This window comes from Desarmillaria tabescens (genome assembly GCF_030435595.1).
Source record: "Desarmillaria tabescens strain CCBAS 213 chromosome Unknown EV420scaffold_1, whole genome shotgun sequence".
Lineage (NCBI taxonomy): Eukaryota > Fungi > Basidiomycota > Agaricomycetes > Agaricales > Physalacriaceae > Desarmillaria > Desarmillaria tabescens.
This window is the reverse complement of record NW_026848300.1, coordinates 1999145-2021682: the sequence shown is the minus strand read 5'-3', so window position 1 is coordinate 2021682 and position 22538 is coordinate 1999145. Positions and strand designations below refer to the sequence as shown.

Here is a 22538-nt window from a genome sequence, read left to right as displayed (position 1 = left end):
GAAAAAACGTCTATTCCTGATTCGTATACATGCAGAGTAAGTAAATTGATTGTAAGCGTGAAGAAACTGATTATATGTGCAGTACAGACAGAGAGAAACCGATAAGCGATGCATGACAATAATAAATTCTACGAAATCCCTGGATTATGACCTTAAAGCCTGAGCGAAAGCAATGGCAACAGTCTGGAAAGGAATAGGGTAAATAAATGCATCTTGGCCATGAAACAAGATACTCACCTCTGAATGGCTCAAAGAGATCAAAATATTTTTGACGCCTTTCGCGGCAGCCTGGGCCTTGGCATCACCATACAGGGAGACAACCGGTGCACCCGTGGCCTTGTCGTTGACGATCTCGATGTCCTTCATTGCCGCAGCAGCACCTTTCGACGGCACGCCCAATGACTTGAACACGGCCTCCTTGCCTACCCAGCGTGCAGCAAAGGAAGATGACGGAGACGGCTGAGCATTGCAATATGCTATCTCAGCGTCGGTGAAGTTGCGGGAGACGAAGGTGGGGTTGTGCGAGGGTACGGATGAGATGAGTTCTGCACAATCATCAGTCAGCCAGCTGCCTATCCATTCAGACCTCCATATTTACATACCTTGATCAACACCGATACCAGCAAAGTCACCCTGAGCGGGTTTTGATTCCAAAAGCTGAGTGACCGCCTTGAGGTTGGAGTCGTCGATAGGAGCCTGGGTGGGCTGCTTCGCAGAGAACGAGTACGAGCCAGTCTGGGGATCGGCTGACGATCGAGCCAAAGAATTGGTGAGAACTTTGTCTTCGAGCTCAGGAGTGTAAGGTGGCTTCTCCTTGATCTTGACGAGATTATTTTTGATCATCATCTCACTCATGACTTTGTAAGTCTCGAGTTGTCTGACGCTGTTGCGCTTTCTGTAAGCTGCGTAGTATGCAGGATCAAGAGCTCCGAAGAGGTAGCGAGGATGAATGACAAGAGCTGTTCCACCAACTTGACCGAAACCGAATGAAGACTGAAGAATTCCGTTAGTGCCAGTCGTGCAAATAAGAGACCTAAGACCATACCATGACCCCTGCGCGCACTCCGTCGGTTTGAATCGACTTCGACGGGAACATGAGGAAGGTACGGTGCATGAAATGGGAATCAATATTGCTATGGAAGAATATTAGAGCACGTTAACCTGAAAGACGTTGCATACGTACTCGCTATTCCTGTTACCCGGGACTATGCCAGTGTTGATTGTGTCAAGAACACCGGACATCTGCCAAGCGGCGGCACCGCCTTTCGCATGCCCAAGAAGACTCTTTTGTGCCATGATGGGAACGGCATTGCCCTCAGTACGACCAAGGTTCTGGAATACCGTGTTCCAAATATGAGTCTCATTCTCTTCCTGTGAAATAGATGAGAAATGCTCATGTTGATAGGAAGTAAAGAAAACATACGTTCGCCTTCGTGCTGGTACCATGGATAGACAGAACACCAACATCATTGGCAGTCAAGCCCCAAACAGCCAAAGCACGACGAAGGGGTGCAATGCTTGGATCATTGCCTTCTAGCATACCATACATGCCAAGTGCATCGGATTCTTGTCGAGAAGCTTCTTTCTCCATGTTTGATACCCGCGTCGCAATGTATTCTTCATCGAGAGGCTGTCCCTGGGCCTTGGACGACTCGACCTCTTCTCGCAGCTGCTCTTGTTCATTGGCAAGCCATTGGGAGATTTGCGAGCGGCGGAACGTAAGTTGACGACGGCGATAGTTGATATCGAGCAGAGGTAGAGGATGCTTTGATGGTACTTCCTTTGCTATAGTGAGAACACCACGCCCCGGAGCAGGAACAGATCGTCCGGCCTTATCGCTAGATAAAATGTTAGACATGAACCCCTTTGATTTAAGATGTGGGGACGTACGTCGAAGTCGAGGTAAAGGCAACAATTCCGCGGATGGGACAACCCAATTCAAGAGCGGTCTTGGCGCTCATGACAATATGGAGACCGGTACCTTGAGCTTCCATGAACTATGGCGGCAATGAGTTGAGGAAAACGAAATCAAACAAAAACTTACACCAGAACGAGTGCTTGTAGCTGGGCGAGACATCTCCGTCGGCTCACGACCCATGGCAAATTCAGTATCGGCATTACTTGTCGCCTTCATGTTCGCAAATTCGTATGACCCTTCTTCACTGACATCATCGTAACCACCAGCAATCATGATCTTGGCCTTTCCAGACAAGATGGTATCCCGAGCAATTTCCATGGACTGGAGAGCAGTGGCACTGAATGCGGACTATAATCAGTATCAGATGTGGACAATATATATATTATACGTACCAAGCACCAACAGGAATCTTAACCGGACCGCTGGACGATACAAGGAGCAAGTTGATCCAACCCGCGGCGGTGTTGATGAATCTGAGATCTGTGAGGACGCTTCTAAGGTCTATGAGGACGAAAAGACATACGTTTCCTGAAGAATATCATTCTGGACTTCCTTCTCGTCGCGACGATCCTTGAACATCTTGCACATGGAATCTTGACCACCCAATCCTGCACCGAAGCAAGTGCCGACATCCGAAGGATGCATGTGCTTGTAGAGCTCGTATGGATCGATGATACCGGACATATTAAATGCTTCGGCAGCACAGACCAACGCCCAAAGCGTAGTGCGGTCTACCTGAGCAATGATATCTTCTGGGATGCCGAAACGGCCAGCATACCAACCGGTCGGAACCTGACCAGCAACGGTTCGGCTGAAGGTGAAAGCCTTGGGAACGAAGACACAGGCGCCCTTCTTGAGCTTGAAGAACCATTGTCCTGATTCACCGGCCCAGATATCGCACTTATCACCATGCTGCAACTTGAACTTCATGGCTTCCGCCTCCGTCACTTCGAGAGCCTCAAGGTCATGAATAAGCTCGACTTCTTGGTTGAAGACCTTCTTCTTCGGATCGTAGCCGCGGAAAAGTTCGGGTTCTACAAAGACATTACATATAGCACGAGGGTTAAATTAAGCACGTACCAATGAGACGAACACCACCATGAGCGAGGACATCCTTCTCGTAACGAGCTTTGATGTCTTTGTCATCGACTGGGTCGCCGGATTTGCTGTCAACCCAGCCAACATAGAGGGATCCATCCTTCAAGCGACCATCGAAATGCTTAATGTAGCCCATCATCCACGCCATCTCGATGGCACCTTCAATCGTAAATTCGCCCCTTGCTTCCATTTCCCAGCGAGTTCGGGCACTACCCCAGGGACCAACTTCAGCCGAACCTGTAATGACAATGACCTTGTCGAGATCAATCATGCCTCGAAGTTTAGAAACATCGCCAAGACTCTCCACTGACTCGAGAGCCGGGAAGTCGAAACTGAAGTTCGCTCGAGGAAGGACATCGACAGTTTGAATGAGACGCTCGGCTTCTGCGCCGTTGATGACCTTGTAATCAGCGGCATTGTCACGAGCAATCGCCCGACGCAGGTCACTCTTCTTATTGAGGTTGGCGCGAATACGTCCAGTGATTTCTGCAAGATCGGGAAGACGGTCCATCCCACCGTTCAAATCAGCCCAGATGGGCTCGACCTGAGTGATGCTGAACAACAGAGGGTGCATAAGGCCAAGAATGTTGAACGCCATCTCTTTCGCTGAAAATGTGCGGACGCCGTATGACTCTAATTCATGGGCAACGATGTTTGTTGGTCCCATGAGACCAGTACCCCGAGTCCATCTAGCAAGAAATTAGCAGTGTCGGAGTGGATTATAATGACAACTTACCCTATGACAGCACCTGCAAGGCACAAATATTCCCCCCAGCTTTCCGACGCCCAACGTTGGAACAGGGTCTCCAAAGAAATCTTGGACTCAGAGTACAGACCGTCGTTACCGAAGAGCCCGTGGTTGGGCGACAGAGGGAGGATAACTTGGGTGGGACGAGTGACGAAGCGACGGCTGGCTTTCTTGTTCTTGACAGCGCCCATGATACGAAGGAGATTCGTTAACATGATGCGATGAGCCAGTTCTGACTTGTCATCAATGCCGTCGATTTCTCTGCCGTTCTCCGGGATACCTGCGAAAGGCAAAATGAAATCAAGGTCGAGGCCGAGATTAGCATAGATGTAGTCGACGAGAGCCTCCACATCTTGTTTTGAGCCCTGGTTGAATGGCACGACAGTGAGGGCAGATCCACGGCTACCACACGAGTGGAAGATTGACTGGTAGTACTCAACGGTGGCACGGTTGTACCGGGATGTCGTGATGACAACATGTGCACCACCTGCTAGAAGACCTTTGACTACCTCCACGCCGATGGAACCTTTGCCGACACCAGTGAGCAGAGCGTTTTTGTCCTTGAAAGTCGTTCCGGCAGTGGCGATCTCATGCAAGATGTCGAGATAAACGCTCGTGAGGTTGCTACTGTACTCCCAGGTCGTACCTACTTTGCGCTTGAGGTGAAGTAAAGGCACTTTATCGGCGGAAACAGACGAGATTCCAGAAACTTGAGGGCGAGTGAACTGAGAGGAAGCACGGCGATTTCGGACACGGGAAGGACGGGGATCAGGTCCCTTACGGAGAGAGCGCACTACACCCTCGTAGAGGGCCTTGATGTGATTCTTTTGTTCCTCGCTAATCTCCGGTTGGGATTTCACGATGGTCCAAAGCTTCAACACGTCATCTTGAACCTTTTGGATGTTAACAGCGCCAGAGACGGTATCGCCGCTCGCCATCTCCTCGACGTAAGCTTCGAGTTTGCGGACGTTCTCCCTAACTACTTCGGAGTAAACGATGTCACCCTTCGAGTTGACTTCGGTGTGAGGGGCGGTGGGGAAGGTAACTATGACAAATGATCAATGAGACCAAAATAAAAGAACCGTAAAGACAGGAACATACCATCCTTATAGACCGGTGGCTGGGACAAGAATTCACGAACATTCTCGATAAGCTGCTGGCCAAATTCTTTAGCCAACTTGTAGGTTTCGCCCTTGCTTGGATCGCATCGATTGATGTTGTACTGCAGGAACGCGAGCAAGTCGGGGTCAGCACGGTTCAGTATAGCAATGCAGCTAGCAGTGATCTCGCGATCGACGGTGGTGAGTCGGCCAAAGATGATGTCATAATACATGAGAAGAGCATCTTGGCGCGCCCAGTTCCAGGAGGAGTCGAAGTGACGGGCCTTGATTGGGTCGAAGGCAGGCTGAATTCCGTCAATATAGGTGTCTCCATGCTCCTTGGCGATACTGTCTAACTTCGCTTGGAGTTCCTCCGAATGAGCCTTCTCTTTGTCGAATGCAATCTCACCGGCACGAGAGTCGCGCTTGAGATACCGCATATACAGCTCGATATGTTGCGCAGCAAACTGCTCCTGATCCGCCTGGAATTTGAGGAACTCTTCGCTGTTGATGGTGGGGCCACCACCACCTCCGCCACCCCCTCCACCTCCAGCACTTGGAGCGGACAGACTGATGCCTGATTTCTGAGCATACACAGCGACCACACCATCCAACCAGACCTTCGCCTCAGGCTCTGAAGCCAGCCGCTTCGGCGGTTCCATCGTAGTTGCCAACAATAAAACGCCATCTGAACGAGACGGACCCAGACCCCATGACTTCGAAAGATGTGCCTTCACAGCGGAAGAATTAAATCCACCAGGCATCTTGCCACCAATCATCCGAGACACCAAACCAGAAGTGTATTTGCCCAACGCTCCTCCGAAGCCGGAGGAAAGTGCAGAGCCAAGCTCCTCCAAAGGAAGTTCTTCTCCCTTTTCCGGCGCCGACGAAAATTCTAGCTGCAGATCACCCAATATTTCATTCTGAAGAGTCGACTTGCCACCGACGAGATCCTTGATAGATTTTGAAAGGGGAACCTCGCTCACTGCCTTCTTGAGTTTCTGGGCAACAATGACATGGAGGATATCAAGAGCCTTGATAGGAGCATCTTCGACAGCAGCAGCAGGTCCACTGGGAGCGGCAACGGGAGCAGGAGCGGGAGCAGCCACGGAAGCAGGCGCGACAGGGGCAGATGAAGCGACCGGTACCGATTCAGTCACCGTTTCCTCTTCAACTTCATCCTCGAAGCTGTAGTATATATCTTTCTGGTTCTTGGATATACAGAAGATAGAACGCGTGTGGGAGACAGCGTCGTCGGATGCTTCATACTTCGCTTTGAAGGTACGGGTGGCCATGCCAGTGAGGGTAGGGGAGGGACCGAGCTCAATGAAACGTTCGAACGAATAGTCGACGAAAAGACGATCCTGGATTTCGATCCAACGGACAGGGGACGCGAATTGGTAGGCCAACAATTCGACCATGAGGACGTACGCCAATTTCGACCGCTGCTCCACGCCTCCCCAATTCTCCTGGTCCCAGTTCTTCAGAACCTTTTCAAGAACAGGAGAAGTGGTCTGGTCGTAAATGATTTGCGCATAGTCCTTCGAAAGTTCAAACGGTTTTGCAATCAGATTGGGAATGTAACGTCCAACTAGCCAATCAGGATTAACATGCAGGGGATTAATCTTCCTCGACAAGTCTAGGGATAATTGGTTAGGATGGTGTACCAACGACCAGATGAAAACACTCACAGGCTCGGAAAGGCATCACGCCAGCCCAAAGATAACGCGAATGGAAGGGAACGTCGATGCCTGGGAGCGGAATGGTGGCAAAGCCTCGCTCGAGAGTGATGTAGCCCTGGGTCTTTTGCTGCTCAAGTGCCTTTTCGTAGGAGGATTTAATGATTTCGCCGAGCATTTCCTTAACTTGGTCCTCAGAGAATTTCTCTGCCAACTATAGTATTTCGCGTCAGATTTTGTATAGAAAACAACGCGAAAAAAACACGTACCTGCTGCACATCGATCTTTTTTATCTTGAGATAGTTGAGAACATTGGTCATTGTTTGCAATGTGACCAACTCTCCCGCACAGACATATTGTTGTCCCTGTGATGAAAGACGCGTCAGACCGATTCACCGTAATGACTGAGTTTAGCATTTACCTCGACATTGTAGTTGACGATCTGCAAGAGCAATCCGGTAATCTTAGAAATGCTATCAACAACTTCGCGCAAGGCGGTGTCATTGAAGGTCTTGGAGATGCGACTAGGGTTGACAGCACACATGGCGTAGTTCGACCGGTTCATGGCGTCACGTTCCACAGCACGCTGCATGGTGATTCCACGATAGAAAACGACATCCACCAAAGATGACACAGGGAATATGTCAGCGATAGCAGCAAGAGCGGCATATTCACCCAAAGAATGGCCGGCGAAAGGACAGTCGCGCTGAATATACCCTTTCCCACGCAAGTCCTCGAACGCAGCCTTCTCCGTCACAACAAGCGCAATCTGGGCGAATTGAGTAGCATAGAGCAGACCGGTTGGATGGTTGAAGGTGTACTTCGGGGTACGGACGTCGATATCTGCAAAAAGGGGGAGTGTCTTGATGGTCCCATCTTTACCTATGGTATCGTACGTCATGTCCATGTATCGCTGTCGGATAGCCTGGCCTTTGATACCACCGAAGTGAATGGTTTTTTGCATGGGGTTCTCCTTGACGATCTCGATGATAGAAAATCCATAAACAGCGCTGAGATGGGCATCGGCAGCATCCCAGACAGCCCTTGCAGCGGCGGAGGTGTTGTACAAGTCCATCCCCATGCCCGGTTCTTGGGATCCTTGGCCAGTGAAGACATAAACAGTGCGGGGCTGGGACACTTCAGCTGTACCATCGAGAACCTTCTCGCCCTGGGAGTTGAAAGTCTCCACTTTCACGACCATGTTGCCGTCACGCATGCCGATATGGCGAAGCTTAACGCTAAGCTCATCACCAGGCAACACCATACCAACGAAGGACACATTGTACCTGCATATGACGTATGAGCAAACGAGCGAAGTAAGATGAAAGAAAACTCACGAATGGACACGCTCAGGATGACCCTGAGCCGCGACACTTTCCACATAACGGCGGGTAGCCGCACTACTCCACAGGCCATGGGTGATCGTGGCGGGCAACGACGCATAACAAGAGAAATAAGGATTAACGTGAATTGGGTTGAAATCTCCGGAAACCATAGAGTAAGGCTCATTGGTCAGAGGTGCGTTGAAAGTTGTATCGCCCTCAGTCATAGTGTAACCATCATTGGGGAGGGTATATATAAGTTCGTCGGCTTTGCCATGACGTTGCACGTAGGCGAGGACGGGATTTCCGTGACAATTTTCTTGTTGGAAATCGATAGACCCGACTTTGATCATCTGCTTGAGGTGGTTGCGAATGAAGATATCTCCAGAAACAGTGAGTTCACGGAACATCGTCCTGTCCTTGAACGAGACGTGAGACTGAAGGCGGAAAATGAGCGACGTTCCGGGCTGGAGGGGCCGAGTCTCGTCGTCCCACTCGAACCACTCCTTCGACTGGAGAACACCAACTTCGGCATCGGAAGTAATCTCGACGACATAATCCGGCTCTTCAGAGGTATCGAAAGTGTTCTCATAGTCAGAGAAGCGGCCACGGTAAAGGAAAGCAGAGACGACTTCGACGACGGGTGTACCGTCTCGCTGAACAGTACCCTTAACCTTGACTGTCTTGCCCTCAGGAGCATTGGTGACGGAGACAATCTGAGCAGTTGCCTGACAAACGTCGCCCACTGTGAGAGGTCGGGCTCCATGGACCATGCGGAAACCGTTTGACAGGTGCACGAGCTTCAAAAGATCGCCGTCGATCGAAGCCGGGAAAATCGACTTCATGATGGCCTATAAACAAACAGTGGTGAATAAGAGAAACTTGTACTGAAAGAAGGAAAGCTTACCTGCCACCCCGTGACAATGGCGAAGTCCATGGGCGCCGTAATGGTGTCCTTGCGAGCAGTCTTGAAGGACTCAGCTTGATTGCCGACGACGGCACAGAATTGCTCAACAGCCGCAGCCTCAATGATCACCTCCGGCCCAGTGAAAACATCGCCTACGTCAAGCTCTGGCAATGAGTTATCATCACCAAACCACAGCTTCCAGTAGAACTCCTTGATGCGAGTGTTCCTTCCCTTCGCAATTTCATGAATAGGCGCAAAGCCCATTGACGGGATGTACCGGAACTGTAAAGAGAGAGGGACCGAGGAATTCTGGCGATCCTCGAATAACTTGATATCGATGAGTTTGGAAGCATCGTCGAACTGGATCTCTACGGCCTTGAACTCTGATTTGTGCTCACCGAAGGAACGAGCAGCCCCATAGATGGAAACGGATGATGAAGAGACGACGACCTTCTGGTTCGCTCGAGGAATGAGAAGACGGCGCATGGGATTGTCAATGTACTCAGATCCTTGAACGATGATGGGAGACATCACAAGTGCTCTCAACCAGCTAAGCTGAGGACCAGCAAGAGTCTCAAACCACACTGAGGCAGAGGGCAAACTAGAACCGAATTCGTAGATACGGCATCCAGGTGCATCCGAGATCTTGACCTTGGGGCAGGCAACGGTTGCTGAGGGACGAGGCGCAAGATAATCGACGACAGGGACTTTGCTTAGGTCGCCACCATATCGAGAATCAAGAACGCGTTGAATCAGAGACGCGTTGATATTGCCGAGCATGTCTTTGATGGGTTCATCCTTGACTTTGGAGTGCTTGACAGCCATGGGACCCTGCAAGATGCACACACGCTGAGGATCTTGATCGAAAACAGCCTCGATATCTTCGGCGGCCCACAAAGAATCCTTGGAAGTCTTATGAGAAAAGTAAAAGACACTACAACATAGAGACATACCTTCTTGAACCAGAATTCGAAGGAAGCATCAAGAACAGGAATGAAAGGAACGGGCTTCTGTCCAGGCCTCTGGGAGATGGCGAGGAAGAATGCCGAATCCTCTGCCGCTAACAACTGTGTCGTACCACCAACGTAAGTCTGGAAGAACGACTGGATGAAAGGCAAAGGATCATCCAAAGACGAGTATGATTGCAACACTGATGGCTTGTTCGATTCGCCATTAACTCCGGCGAAACGCTCCTCGACGCGCCGCAACCAGTCACCGGTAAGGTTCCTCAAGGAAGGATCGACCCAACGCGACTGATGAGAGACGAACATAAGGCGAACCATACGCAGCGACACTTCCTCGTAGGTCATATCACTAAGCGCACGAGCAACCGATCCGTCCTTCTTCCATCCAAACCAAGGCTTGTTGAAGTCCCTGTTCAACTTAGCAATGACCTCGTCATGCCGCTCAAGCAGCCAAGCTGCACGCTTATCCTTTGGCAAGCCAAATACTGTATCATCGAACTCTCTCCATAACTTGACGGCCCTCGTGGCTACTTTATGAATAGGCTCGCCCAACTCTGAACGGACAGTGAGGATACCACCAGTGGGCTTGTCGTACGTGCCTTCCCACGCGTCATCGTCGACACCAGGCGCAGCGACAATGAGATCCTTGACCGAAGGACTCGTGTGAGCCTCTTTGGCCACCATGACACGACTAGCAAACAAACATCCATCGAAGGGCATTGGCTGCATACCAAAGCGCTCTGCAGACCATTGACCAGTTAAGTAGGGCCATACATCATCAGCCGCTCCAAAGCCAGAGCCGGCGACGAGGCTGATGTTGTGGTGTTGACGAATGGCGCGATAAGTCGCAAGAATGGGCTGGTGGAAGTCCTCGTAGGAATGATGACCTCCTGCACGACCTCCAGTCCACTGGAGGATGATAGGGAAGTCAGGATTGGCTGCGGCGATGTTGACAACCTGCCGGATGCCATCGACGGAGCCTGGTTTGAAGGAAACGTGCTTGATACCGGCGTTCCTCAGACTATCGATGATCTCAACGGCCTTCTCGGTGGTGGGGATACCAGCTGCGACACAGAATCCTTCGATAGGAAGGCCCTCCTTTCTCATCTCCTGCCAGAGAGGGAATTGGAAGGTGAACTGTGCAGGATTGATATACAACGCGTTCAAAGTCAAGCCGACACCGTCAGGAATCTTCGTACGAATCTCGGCAACTTTGGCACGGAGAACGGCAGCGTTATAGTGGCCTCCACCAGCCAATTCGATGTGATATCCGGCATCGAGAACAGCGCTGACGAAACCGGCCTTCACGGTCGTTGGCGTCATGCCAGCAACCATGATGGGAGGCTTGCCGAGAAGACGAGAGAACGGCGTATCAAGATGCACAACACCGTCGCTAGATGAAACCATGAGAAAAGCGACTGTATGCGAACCGATTCATACCTTGATTTCACCAATGCAGGAGCCCAGTCCTTAGCCCACCAGTCCTCGTACCTGACTTCAACAGAGTTGTAAAGCTCTGCATCACCTTTGGCGCGGTCACCGACAACAACAACACGAACGCCACGTCCATCAAGATCGCGTGCAGTAAGAGGACCAATCCCGCTGATACCACCGGGGCCAAAATCGATGGCGTGTGTTGCAGTCTCAGGGAAATCAACTGCCTTCGTCCAGTGAATAGGCGCTGTGAAAATCTGGTCACAGAGAGACCGTGTCAAAGAGGTCTTCAGGTTGCGGAGATCAGATCCTGAAAACCTACGTCAGACAATATTCAGGAAAGAAAAAAATGAACGCACCATCCTCCGTGTTATAGACGGGGACCTTGAGATCCTCTACAGTCCACAAGTCCTCTCCAGCCAAGTCCTCGACAAGAACCTTCTCTGTTGCCCCCTTCAAATAGTCACTGTGATAAGGGACGCCAACGGCCAAGAATCTGATGTTGAAGGCAGGCTTGCGCTTGGAGAAGGGAACTTTGCTCTGGTCTGCTCCGGAAGGTGCGCGTATCTTTCTGAGATTGGTGACGAGACCATATAGGGATCGGGCAGGGCCGGTGACAACGAACGCACGAGGTCCATTGTGCAAAGAAACGAAGAGCTTGGAGTTATCGGCAAGATAGGAGTTGGTTTTCTTGATGTGGGGCTCGAGGTCCTTCAATGAAAGACCGGTGACAGACAACATGGGACTAGGAGTTCCTTCCCCGCCTTCGATTGAATCGTTTACGATTTTGGGCTCGACAGAAACAACAGGGAAGGCCTGATGTCCCCGGAGACCGGAGAAGAAGAGCCATTTGAGGGCTTTCTTAGAGTTCTCGAGGAAGGACTCGAGAGTGGTGGAAGCGGCAACGACAACACCAGAAACGATACCCTGGGAATGGCCAGTCGCGCCAGAAATGTGCTTGAGATACTCGCCCGGCGTCAGACCGACCACGTTGCATGCAACAAGGTATTGAACGAGTTGGGTCAACCCAATAAGGGGGAAAGAGATGGGAATCGACGCGAGATAGCCGGTCGATGGACGGGATGAAGAGTCGGAAAGCCACGACGCGACGTCGAGCCCATAGGCGTAAAGCGCGGTAGACGCTTGGGAAAGAGCAAGAGGTTGGAGAACGGTCTGCGAAACAGTTTGGATGAACGGCTCGACAAAGGGCCGGTAGATGTCGAAGAGAGCTTGAAGCTCGTCGAAGTAAACCTCGTTTGTACCTTGACCGCCAAACAAAGCGTAGAGGGAAGCTTTGCCGTCAGCGGCAGCCTTCAGGAGTGCAGACGGAGGTCCTGCAGGAATGTCGGCAACGTCACGAGTGCGAAGAGCAGCAAGTGCTTTGTAGTAAGAGGTGAGGACGACTTTGCGAACCTCAGTATCGTATGCAGACGCGAGAGAATGGATGTCGTGGACTGCGAGGTGCGTGTGTGTGAAGAATTTGAAAACATTGAGCAGCAAAAGGGTGCGTGCTTCGGTATCTTGGTCGAGATGCTCGGCAATATATCCTAAGAAGCGGGCGGTAAGCTCGACGGTTGCCTCCGCCAAATTTTCGACCTGGGCTGTCGTGTCGACAGCGTCTACAAGGGATTGCTCGTGGGCGAATTCATCTCTAAGGACCTCTGCGCAGATCCACTCATCGTGACAAGTGCTGACTGGAATGGAGACCTAGAAAACGAAGAAGAGGTAAGAAAAGGACGCATATATGCAAAGAACATGGAACGCACTCTAATCTGTCCTAGGGATATAATGATAGGACGGGTGGTGATAGACGCAGTACAGTCGTTTGCTGTCTTCGTCATCGTCGTGGTATTGGACGAAGTCCTCTATAGACGAATGAGAAGAAGGAAGAGACTCTATTTAAGAGAACCCACGGCCCCAACCCCCAAGGCCATACCCCAAAAACTTGCCCAAACTTTTTGAAAAATTTTCTCCAAATTGGGGACCCCATTGCCTTTTATGGCTACTGGACCCTGACTCAGGACCTCGTAGATATACTACAGCACTGAGCAACGTTAAATCTTCGACGTCGAGTAGATTACGACGAATGGCGACTTATTATTTCTTACTTCCCTGAGGGACATCAAGGGGGTATTATAAAACGTATGCAAAGCCTAGGTAACGTCGGAAGTCCGAGCGATTGCATGTATTCGAAATACTGGTATGCTACCTTCCCCAATCTTGCTAATACTCAGAGCCCGTCCATTCTGTCGTTGCCTTGGGGCTGAGATAACCTGGTACATCCGTATAGTAATGGGTATTCTGCCCGATGCATTACACTCCCCATGCCGTCAGTCTAAGGACAGTTTACTACCCGCCACTTCGAGCTTCCTGCTCGACCTGGTAAATTTCTTGCACTCCTTCGCGGAAGAAGACCACATTGTATTCAACGAGTCCTCGTCTACTTTCAAAAACGGGTGTCGGCATAATCGCAAGCAGCGCGAGGTGTTCCGTGATCAAGTGGTAAGTGAGCGTTGTCCCCGGAGTTGAAGGATGCAGCAAAGCCGCGGCACTTGGATAAAAAAGATCCTTGGCGCGCCTTTTGGAATTTGACGCTCCAGTACTCGGTGTCGAACGTCCTGGGGACTCTAGATCATCACGATCAGATGGAGATGGCAAGGAAAGCAGTGGCGCTGCAGATGGTAATAACTTCCGATGCCGGGAAGAGCTGGCGGATGTCGACCTAGCAAATGCGGTTAGCACTAATTGAAAGCGCCAAATTCATGCCTACTTATAAAGAGGACCAAAGGAGTTGAGCATTTGTAAGTAGTCACAGCACAGATTGTGAGTAGCCGAGTCAACAGGTGACGCGTCCGTAGCTATGTATAATCGCGAAGTTGAGTCAAACAGGAAAGCTTTTGGGGATTGGGAATTCTATGGGGTATCTATATCAACGGAGGCCTCGCAAGGATGATTGAAAACCCACGGCACAGAATACGTTGAGAAGATCTTCGAGGAACGGCAAAGAGTCGATCAGTTTGTGGAGAACTCTGGAAAAGGCTTCATGTAATGTGTGGTCGTATACCGAAGTGAGGTAGAAATTGAGAGGCATCTGCTCATAATCGGGAGAAATGTCCAAAAGTCGGTCGGTTACACGTTCATTAATCTGCCTAAAGTTTTCTGACCAAATATTGAGTACACAATAAGCAATGCCACGAAGAAAAGGATGCACCAATCTTGTCATCTTCTTGAAGCTTCTCAGCTTTGTGGACAAAGACCTCAATATTGACATTCGGATTTTCATGGTACGCCGCGACAATGAATTCCACGAGTTTCGAAATGGGTTGGTTGTAGAGATCCTGCGGGATACTCAAATTTTTTCTGGACAAAAGCGGAGGCCTGGCGAAGACGTACCCGAATATCAATCACGAAGATAATGGTCAAGAACTGCGACAACGGGGCCCCGAGTGTTTCGACGGTTATGGTCCCTGGGCAGTCCCATATTTCAAGAGGAATGACTGTGCTAGCATGGCGACTCGGTCAACTCTATGGATATGCGGACAATGCCAGTATACGCACTCGTATGTATGTTTGATTATTCTCGTGGTGGGTTCAAGATAAAACGTCTGTTTTTGCGGTAAATTTTCAAACAGGACTTGCTGAATTGACGTCTTGCCGCTCCTGACATAGAGAATCAGGCTTATCACAAATCATACTTCGGCCTTACCTTCGCAGACCGAGCAGCAGAATCTTTGATCTTGCGACCGCATCAGATTTTCTATACGAGCTCGTCGATACTTTTTGCGTCGACGTCGCGGCATACGACGGATACGAAGCCATAGCAAGCAAAGGAGCCAATAGTGACTGTGAAGAACGTCTTGGGAAATTGGTTCCGAACTCCGACCATAAGGCTCTGACGCACGTTGGTGAACAAATTTCAATTTGTACGTTTCCCGTCCCTATTAGCCCGGAGATCATCCTGAACAAGCATTTGTTTACCAGAGAACCTACATCCTTCTGGCTGTATAATGAAGTTTGGCAGGAAAATCAGCGTAAGCCGTCCGGGATCACTGGAACTAAGCTAACCAACCTCCTTTGCAGACTGATCTGTACAATGAATGGCGCCCCTTCTATCTGGACTACAATGGTTTAAAGCGGGAACTTAAGGTCCGTTTCAACAACACATTTGTCGTGAATCACGGACTCTGACGGAATCGCTGAAGGCACGAACTACTGAGCGTGCTTGGAATGAGCAGGATGAAACGGAATTCAGAGCTCGGCTAGAACAAGAACTGGATAAAATTCACGACTTTCAGAAGGAAAAGGTACGTGCTTTTGCTCTGCACACAAACGTTGCAACGCTCCTCTGTCGATTCTGAGAAGCTCTGGCCACCGATCGCGTGGCAATCAACACGCAGCAGTTTGGAACGACATAGGCCCCCTTTCTCCGAGATACTCACAAATTTATAGGCCTCCGAACTTTCACGCCGAATCCGTGACGCCGAGAAAGATGTCAAACGTCTAGTTGAGGATGAGAGTTCAAGCCCTGTCTATCATCAACGCCATGCTACCTCTACGGATGAATCCACCCAACGGACGGACCCCGAGTCCCAACAGCGTGAACCTTACGATGAAGATGGCGGCTCGGATGACGATGACGAAACTGACGAGGAGCTCAGCGACGAGTCTTACGATGCCCTAGAAAACAGGTTCCATGGACTTGAGGAGGAAGTAGCCAACCTCGTCGCAGATGTGCACGATTTAGCTTTGTACACTAAGCTAAATATCACTGGCTTCATGAAAATTCTTAAGGTCTGTTACATGCATCTATACCTTGTGTTCATATCTAACCGTGGTTGCAGAAACATGATGTGTGTCTTCTCATCGAGTTACAAGCGGAACCTTGTCACTCATGCGTCCCTAGAAACAAACATCTCGCTCCTTGAAGACGACATTTATTCAAGATTATCTGGAAAAGCGACCCTTCTATCGATATAACTGGGATGCCCTCATCGTAAAGCTTTCTAAACTCTATGACTTGGTGCGAACACGCGGCCATCCTGTTCAAGGCGATTCAAGTGCGGGTGGGACTCAGAGCGCCTTTGTCAGGCAGACAACAAAGTACTGGGTATAGCTACTGCCGTTTCGTCGAAATCCCGCAGCGTTAACACTACTATTAAGGTCCATCCAGATAATCTAGTCCCGCTGAAATTGGCTATCTTGCGAAATTTACCGGTTCTCGGTATGTAGATTAATATACCTCCAAGGATGGTTATTCAATTTCGCTTAATAGTCTTCAATCCTGACAAGGAATTTGAGCAGAAAGATGCCGGTGCGCTGCTCTGTTTCTCATCACTCTATAATTTACCAATGTTGTTGCGTAGCTATCACCTCTATTTACTTTGACAACGAAGACCTTGAGCTTTATCTGGGTCGTCTTGAAAAGACAGAGGGTGCAGAGGCTATACGGTTGCGATGGTATGGAGACGTCACGACAAAAACTGTACGTGCTTGGTTTCCATTATATTTTATCATTGTTTACGTTCGGGGCAGATTTTTGTAGAGCGGAAAACGCATCGAGAAGATTGGACCGGCGAAAAATCTGTCAAAGCTCGGTTTCCTATAAAGGAGCATTTAGTTAACGCTTTCCTCAAAGGGGAGTATACCATGGACGCTGAATTCCAGCAACTGGTTAAGAAGGGAAAGAAAACGCAGCAGGAGGTTGATGCTATGATTCAACTTGCCGATGAAGTCCAGTATGCTATTCTAACTCGGAAACTTCAGCCTGGTATGTTCAGCCTGATATAACCTATGGTCCGTTTCTGATGTTGACTAGTGATGCGCTCCTTCTATAACCGGACTGCATTCCAACTCCCGGGTGACGCCCGGGTGCGGATCTCCTTGGACACAGAACTTACCTTAGTCAGAGAAGACAACTGGGATGGGCGGGTACGCGCTGGTGATAACTGGCGTCGAACAGATATCGGCATCGATCATCCCTTTGAACAGGTGCCGGAGGATGATAAAGAGCTTTTCAAGTAAGCCTCTATGTTCACATAGGTATAGTCGTACTAATCATCTCGCCTCTCCTCATCCACCAGGTATGGAGTCCTGGAAGTAAAACTCCAAACGCAGTTAGGACAAGAGCCACCTCAATGGGTCACAGATCTGGTTCAATCTCATCTGGTGGAAGCGGTACCGAAATTCAGGTACGAGTGCCGTTATTTTCATCAAATAATGGATTGACTGACTTTGACACTTGCGCAGTAAATTCATTCACGGGTGTGCCACCCTCCTGCCGAATCGGGTGGACCTGGTCCCGTTCTGGTTACCGCAGAGTACGTTTCCTGATGTCTACAGTCTAAAACCTTGCACTAAAGGAGATGCAACAGTGGACACTGACATCTTGAAACCGGATACTGGCTACCTCTCAATCATCGAACGACCCTCTGCTATTTCGTCATCGAAGGGATCCTTTGAACAACGCGATAGTTCACATTCACGAACGCCACCGCATCCCAACTACGCTGAGCCTGTCTCTGAAGGAGAAGAAGACGAGAACATTGACCTTGCTCCTGCTAAAGATGAATATAAGCGCACCGGTCTCAGCGGGGAGGAAGTCACTGCTGCCATAGCTTACCGCGAACAAATGTTGAAGGAAGCACGTGCAAAGGAGCTTGTAAATGGAAAAAAGCCGAGCAAGGCCGCATCTCCCGACGAAGAGACTCTCGAAGCCGACGACGAAGAAGAGGCAGATGAAAGGACAGCTTTCTTGAGGGGAAGGAAAACCCAACAATCCACCCGTAAAGCGAGAGCACTCTCAATCGACCCTTTGGCGCCGTCTTCCGCTTTTGATGAGACATTGAGAACTCGTCTGAAGGGCGAAAGCCAAACTCAGGAACGAGGTCTCGAACCTGTTGACGAAGGGGAAGGTGAAGGAAGGCCTGCAACCGGTACTGATGATCGTTTGCTGGTCCGAGAATGGACTGCACCTGCTGGCAAAAGAATTTCTGTTCCTGTTCGCATCGAGCCCAAGGTTTACTTTGCCACTGAGAGAACATTTTTGGTGAGTATTATAACCAAATATGGATATCAGTATCTTACAGGCGCCGCTTCTCTAGAAATGGCTCAATATGTCCGTATTCATTGGAACCATAGCTACAACGCTACTCAACTTCACCTCACCGGACGATTCCCGTGGTCTCATCAGTGCAGCATTGTTTACCTTCTGTGCCTTGTTGGCGATCGCGTATTCTGCAGGCATCTTCCTGTATCGAGCTCTCAGCCTGAGGCAGAGACGAGCGGAAGGGCTGTACTACGACAAATATGGACCGACGATCTTATGCTTCGTCCTGTTCTCGGCGATGGCATCCAACATTGGTTTACGGGTTTCGGAAATGTTTGGCCAAAATTAAACTCGAGGTGAGGTCAAAGATGTAATACCGTCATGTTACAGCGCGTTTGAAGGACATTCATGGAAAATATTCAACTGAAATGAAATCTCAAGTACTTGATGCACGTACCAAAGGATATCAATAGTATTCTAATCCTACATATAAGCGTGCTTATTCAAAAGCTCCTTTCGGAGTAAGAAGTCGATGAATTCGAAGCGGTACCGTGTATCATGGATAGATGCGCCCGTTGCAAATATGATCCGAGAGAAAACGGAAAGAAAGTAGAAACGTATTGGGAGAGGTGTGCTCCTCATGTTCAAGTTTGCAAGAAGAGTGGACATTCGAGACCCCGCGCTCGCTGCTGTTCTTCCAGGAACTACGCTTCCAGCCGCAAATTGTCGTAAAGTAAACTTAAGTTAGAAATCATGTGGGCGGGATACTCAATTCTATCCCACCTTCATAACAGGATGCTTGGCAATGAGATACATTTAGCCGTCAGCGCCAGCGCCAGCGCCCGCGCCCACCACGCACATGGTATTGGCATGGCAGCAGTAAGTGGCAAATCCTTTCCGAAGTTCGCACAATGCCCTCCGCAAAATTGTCTATAATTTGACAAAAACTGAAGATACTACAACAGACGCGACAGACAGCAGCCCACAGATGGCACAAGGATCGGCGACAAAGACTAAACAAGGGCGGAGAGCAATGTAAATCACATATGCCGATTGACTCGGTATATAGATGGGCGGCAAACACAACCAAACGAAACGGTGGCAGTTGCGCCCATGCACTCTTCTTTTCCTTTTAATCTTCCACCTCGTCCTAAGGCCCCCGTTCTTCTGTAGCCCCCACCGTCTCTCCTCTATAATTCTAACGGTACCACCATGTACCGCTATCTTCGTTCGGCAGTTCTCCATGCCAATTTCCCGCTGCTGCCGGGAAATGCTCATTCTACGGAATCAAGATGTGGGTATCCACCTCTTGGCGCTCTCTTGGTTCTTAACGTGCAGCTAGAACTTATGCGGGCGGTATTTGACATCGACCTCCTCCATTGCACGCGTTCAAGATGTGCAAACTTGACTTCCATTCAGCAATTGTCAACTGTCTTATTCCCGCAGGTTCTGAGCTTTTAATGGTTATATATTACAGCTAACATTTATGATATAGAACAGGTCGGGTTATGGATACAAGATGAAAACTTAATGACTACTATAGCAGGTGAGTGTTAAATTAGTATGAAGGGTATACTTGGATTCATATCAGGAGCAAATTAGGGCACCGTTCGCGGAGGTTTTCTCTCCACTCGCTTGAGCCAACACGTGTATCGCGTTTTTGCCATACGGCTTCCATCACTAATCGCGTTCGCAACAAGTTTCCGATGCTCTCATCCTGTGATTGCAGTCTTGCTTTTAGGAACTCTCTATGTGACGAGTTGTCTGTCATACATCCTGCCAGACACATGGGAAATACCAAAGTTCGATCGATCTCCGAGGGCGCCAATTGATGGAGCAGCTGTGTAATCGTATTAACCGATGCGGCAATTTCGGGCACGGCTGAGGGAGGTGTTAGCAACGGAGGAGGGTGAGAGACCAAGGTGCGTACCTGGATTGTCTTCGTTGATTATGGTATAAAGATATAACACTGCACTTTCTCGAAAGATGTTTCCGACCAAATGCATGACCTCGTCCGGGTAGGATATCACTCCTGCGTCAGACATGGTCGCTTGCATCAGGTTCGGGTGTAACGGTGTTTGTTCGCCAAAATTCGACGGTTCGCGTTGCCGATTTCGCAGCCTTTGTTCTATGTCATCGCCGCGCCGCACAAGTTCACGGAAGCTCAGGGATCCCTTCGCTTGCTCGGATACCTTCCAATGGGCCAGCCCAGATATCTCGGCAAGAGCGAGCATCGCCTCGTCAGGACATCCGGTCAAGTTTTCCATGTGGAGTCCGCGGCATTCGTGCCCCCAAAATCCGTTCTGATCCCCAAGCAGACATCTGTACAGTGCCAGGTGCTTGGGTTGTTTCATCAACGTAAATGATGCAAAGATCTCCATCCACTACAAAGACGAGGTCAGATGTTGCGGACGACAAATGGAAGACATGCATACCATTGTGCATTTCACGATCAATTGACTGGATGTACTCATATTCGCCAAGACAAGCTTGGGGTTATCAGCAGTTGGAAGACCTGTCTGGGAAATCCATTCCAAGGCGACGGCCAGCATGGGAAGCCAGTCAACTGTGCTTCCGGCCATCTGGGAAAAGCATAGCAGGTACAACGCGGCGAGGACATCACTTTCGTCGTGACGTGATTTCGTCTGCTTTCCACTAGCGAGTTGAAAGGCGGCCTCGTCATGGAAATATTGCGCTGTTGAGTGTTCCGGATTGGGATCCGGAGCCTCTAAGCCCTGCGCAACACGCATTCGTGTGAAATGGAGACTTGATAAGGCGCAGACGGCGTTGGTGACTGCTCCCCGGGGTTCTTGTACGATCATCTATTCTTCACATGTCAATCCGCGCTCATATCTTCCTAGTATATGGACTCACAGTATACGTAAGATTCGTGAGCGCGTTGCTGGAAAAAAGAATATTCGTCTTTCTGACATGTTCGAAGAAATACATGACGTGGCTCTCTTGGATGGAGTTTTGGCCGGCAAGTAGAGGGAAACTTTGTATGGGGGATGGGGGGCGGATGTTGAAATCAAATTGGTCGCTACTGTGTGTTGCAACATACAAGCCCATATCGAAGTCTAAGGGTTCACTGTGGACTGACGAAGATTGCGGTGAGTACTGGTACATCGGCGCGCCGAAATCCATGGAATTGACGTTAGAATCACTATAGGATGCGGCCGGGAGTTGGTGAAAGCCGCTTGATGACCCTACGGCCGTGAATCGTTAGCGACGCGCGAGATATGGAGGTTTACTCAAACTCACCGGCCATCCCGGATATTGCACCCATGCGAGATTGATCAAAACGATAATCAAAGGGTCGGAGGTCGGCGTCAAGAGTCAGTGATGATGAGGCCGTGCTCGATGATTTTTCAGATGTCTTGGGAGAGGGTGCCGAAAGGCGATGGAAAGTGGACGGCCGCGACGGTGGGGCGGGTTTGGTTGCTTGTGCTTGTAGCATGGATGTCCGGGGTTGCCCCCGGATGAGACCAGCACGAGTAAGCTTTGCCTTGATATTTGCCTTGTATGCCTCGACGGCCTGCTTATCCTATCAAAATGATAAGTGGAAGTTAGGGAATAATGGCGGATCACTCACGCGCATCCATTCCGGTCGCTTTGGACCCCAGCCTAAACACTCAATGGTTAGACGTACACAAGTGCGACATGAGTCGCCTTCCCGCTGCTCGTCGCATTTCTGACAACCATTAAGATATGGCGGTAAAATCGGTTGGAGTAATATTAACTCACTTTTCGTCGCAGCCGACACGTCCTATTGTCAATTAGGTCAGCGCGTCAAAAAACAGTGTTGTAGCACTTACCAACAACCACCTTTGCTTGCAGAGGGAGTGCGTGGCAAATCAACGGTATTGTAAGTTGGCGTTCCCCTGCTGCTGCTGCTTAAAGAGGGTGATTCGCGATCCTCGGGTGCTGGGGCCATTGATACGGGATAGAGCGATGGTGAGACGTTAGAGGAAGCTGGGGCAGACGACGAAGTTCTGAAAGCTATGGACGTTGTATAGTCCATGCAAAGAAACGGGTGATTTGATCGTCGAGGACGTCCAACAGTCTGACCAAGGCTAGGGCTGAGTTTAAGAAAGTCGGAACAAGAAAGTAAGCGTGACTAATTGATAGGAAAGGGTCCGCAGGGAAGCCGGTTACGCGTGGGCCGTGTTAGAAGGGGCTTGAATATAAGGAGATCGAAGCGGGGGGAACTAGTTGATGCAGTGATGGAGGGTTACCAAGGAGCATAAAATATGCAGACCTGAGACACGAATGACTCTAGGTGATGCTTTTATGTTCTTTTTTGTACCTATGTCGGTCGACTT

General features: G+C 49.8%; 4 protein-coding genes across 4 annotated transcripts; 1 reads left to right on the top strand and 3 right to left on the bottom strand.

Moving 5' to 3' along the window:
* Window positions 1–48: 48 nt before the first annotated feature.
* Window positions 49–13012, bottom strand: EV420DRAFT_1661299 (fatty acid synthase; the record flags this gene model as incomplete). Its single annotated transcript, XM_060478920.1, has 22 exons — window positions 49–183; window positions 238–545; window positions 603–993; window positions 1046–1133; window positions 1184–1371; window positions 1424–1838; window positions 1891–1997; window positions 2045–2255; window positions 2311–2391; window positions 2442–2952; window positions 2999–3705; window positions 3753–4809; window positions 4866–6503; window positions 6556–6757; window positions 6813–6908; window positions 6965–7829; window positions 7881–8716; window positions 8773–9675; window positions 9726–11130; window positions 11178–11481; window positions 11531–12878; window positions 12938–13012. 22 exons carry the CDS (start codon window positions 13010–13012, stop codon window positions 145–147), a joined length of 11775 nt encoding a protein of 3924 aa, XP_060339544.1. The 3' UTR covers window positions 49–144.
* Window positions 13013–13240: 228 nt separating this feature from the next.
* On the bottom strand, window positions 13241–15046 carry EV420DRAFT_1496380 (Gtr1/RagA G protein Gtr2). Its single transcript, XM_060470888.1, has 7 exons — window positions 14878–15046; window positions 14730–14831; window positions 14565–14673; window positions 14383–14509; window positions 14137–14330; window positions 13942–14084; window positions 13241–13893 (listed from the first exon to the last, which is right to left on the bottom strand). Exons 1-7 carry the CDS (start codon window positions 14988–14990, stop codon window positions 13521–13523), a joined length of 1161 nt encoding a protein of 386 aa, XP_060339543.1. The 5' UTR covers window positions 14991–15046; the 3' UTR covers window positions 13241–13520.
* Window positions 15047–15178: 132 nt separating this feature from the next.
* Window positions 15179–18737, top strand: EV420DRAFT_1661284 (VTC domain-containing protein; the record flags this gene model as incomplete). The annotated part of the gene is made up of 15 exons (XM_060478919.1): window positions 15179–15202; window positions 15252–15317; window positions 15374–15475; window positions 15621–15962; window positions 16013–16021; window positions 16075–16278; window positions 16332–16392; window positions 16444–16482; window positions 16535–16653; window positions 16704–16938; window positions 16987–17188; window positions 17252–17359; window positions 17418–17488; window positions 17543–18216; window positions 18272–18737. 15 exons carry the CDS (start codon window positions 15179–15181, stop codon window positions 18563–18565), a joined length of 2550 nt encoding a protein of 849 aa, XP_060339542.1. The 3' UTR covers window positions 18566–18737.
* A 1061-nt stretch (window positions 18738–19798) lies between these two features.
* EV420DRAFT_1258889 (fungal-specific transcription factor domain-containing protein) lies at window positions 19799–22237 on the bottom strand (the record flags this gene model as incomplete). Its single annotated transcript, XM_060466920.1, has 8 exons — window positions 19799–20097; window positions 20147–20600; window positions 20652–21038; window positions 21091–21412; window positions 21474–21760; window positions 21809–21907; window positions 21961–21982; window positions 22032–22237. 8 exons carry the CDS (start codon window positions 22235–22237, stop codon window positions 19799–19801), a joined length of 2076 nt encoding a protein of 691 aa, XP_060339541.1.
* Between the last annotated feature and the right edge of the window lie 301 nt (window positions 22238–22538).

What these genes read in the sequence shown, in the direction of transcription:
- EV420DRAFT_1496380 (XM_060470888.1), bottom strand. Translation starts at nt 14,990, where the DNA reads ATGGCTTCGTATCCGTCGTATGCCGCGACGTCGACGCAAAAAGTATCG. An exon ending in TCTTCGTGATTGATATTCGG is followed by an intron (nt 14,510 to 14,564) that starts GTACGTCTTCGC and finishes AGTATCCCGCAG; the next exon opens with GATCTCTACAACCAACCCAT. An exon ending in TCCTTTGGTCCTCTTTATAA is followed by an intron (nt 13,894 to 13,941) that starts GTAGGCATGAAT and finishes CGCATTTGCTAG; the next exon opens with GTCGACATCCGCCAGCTCTT.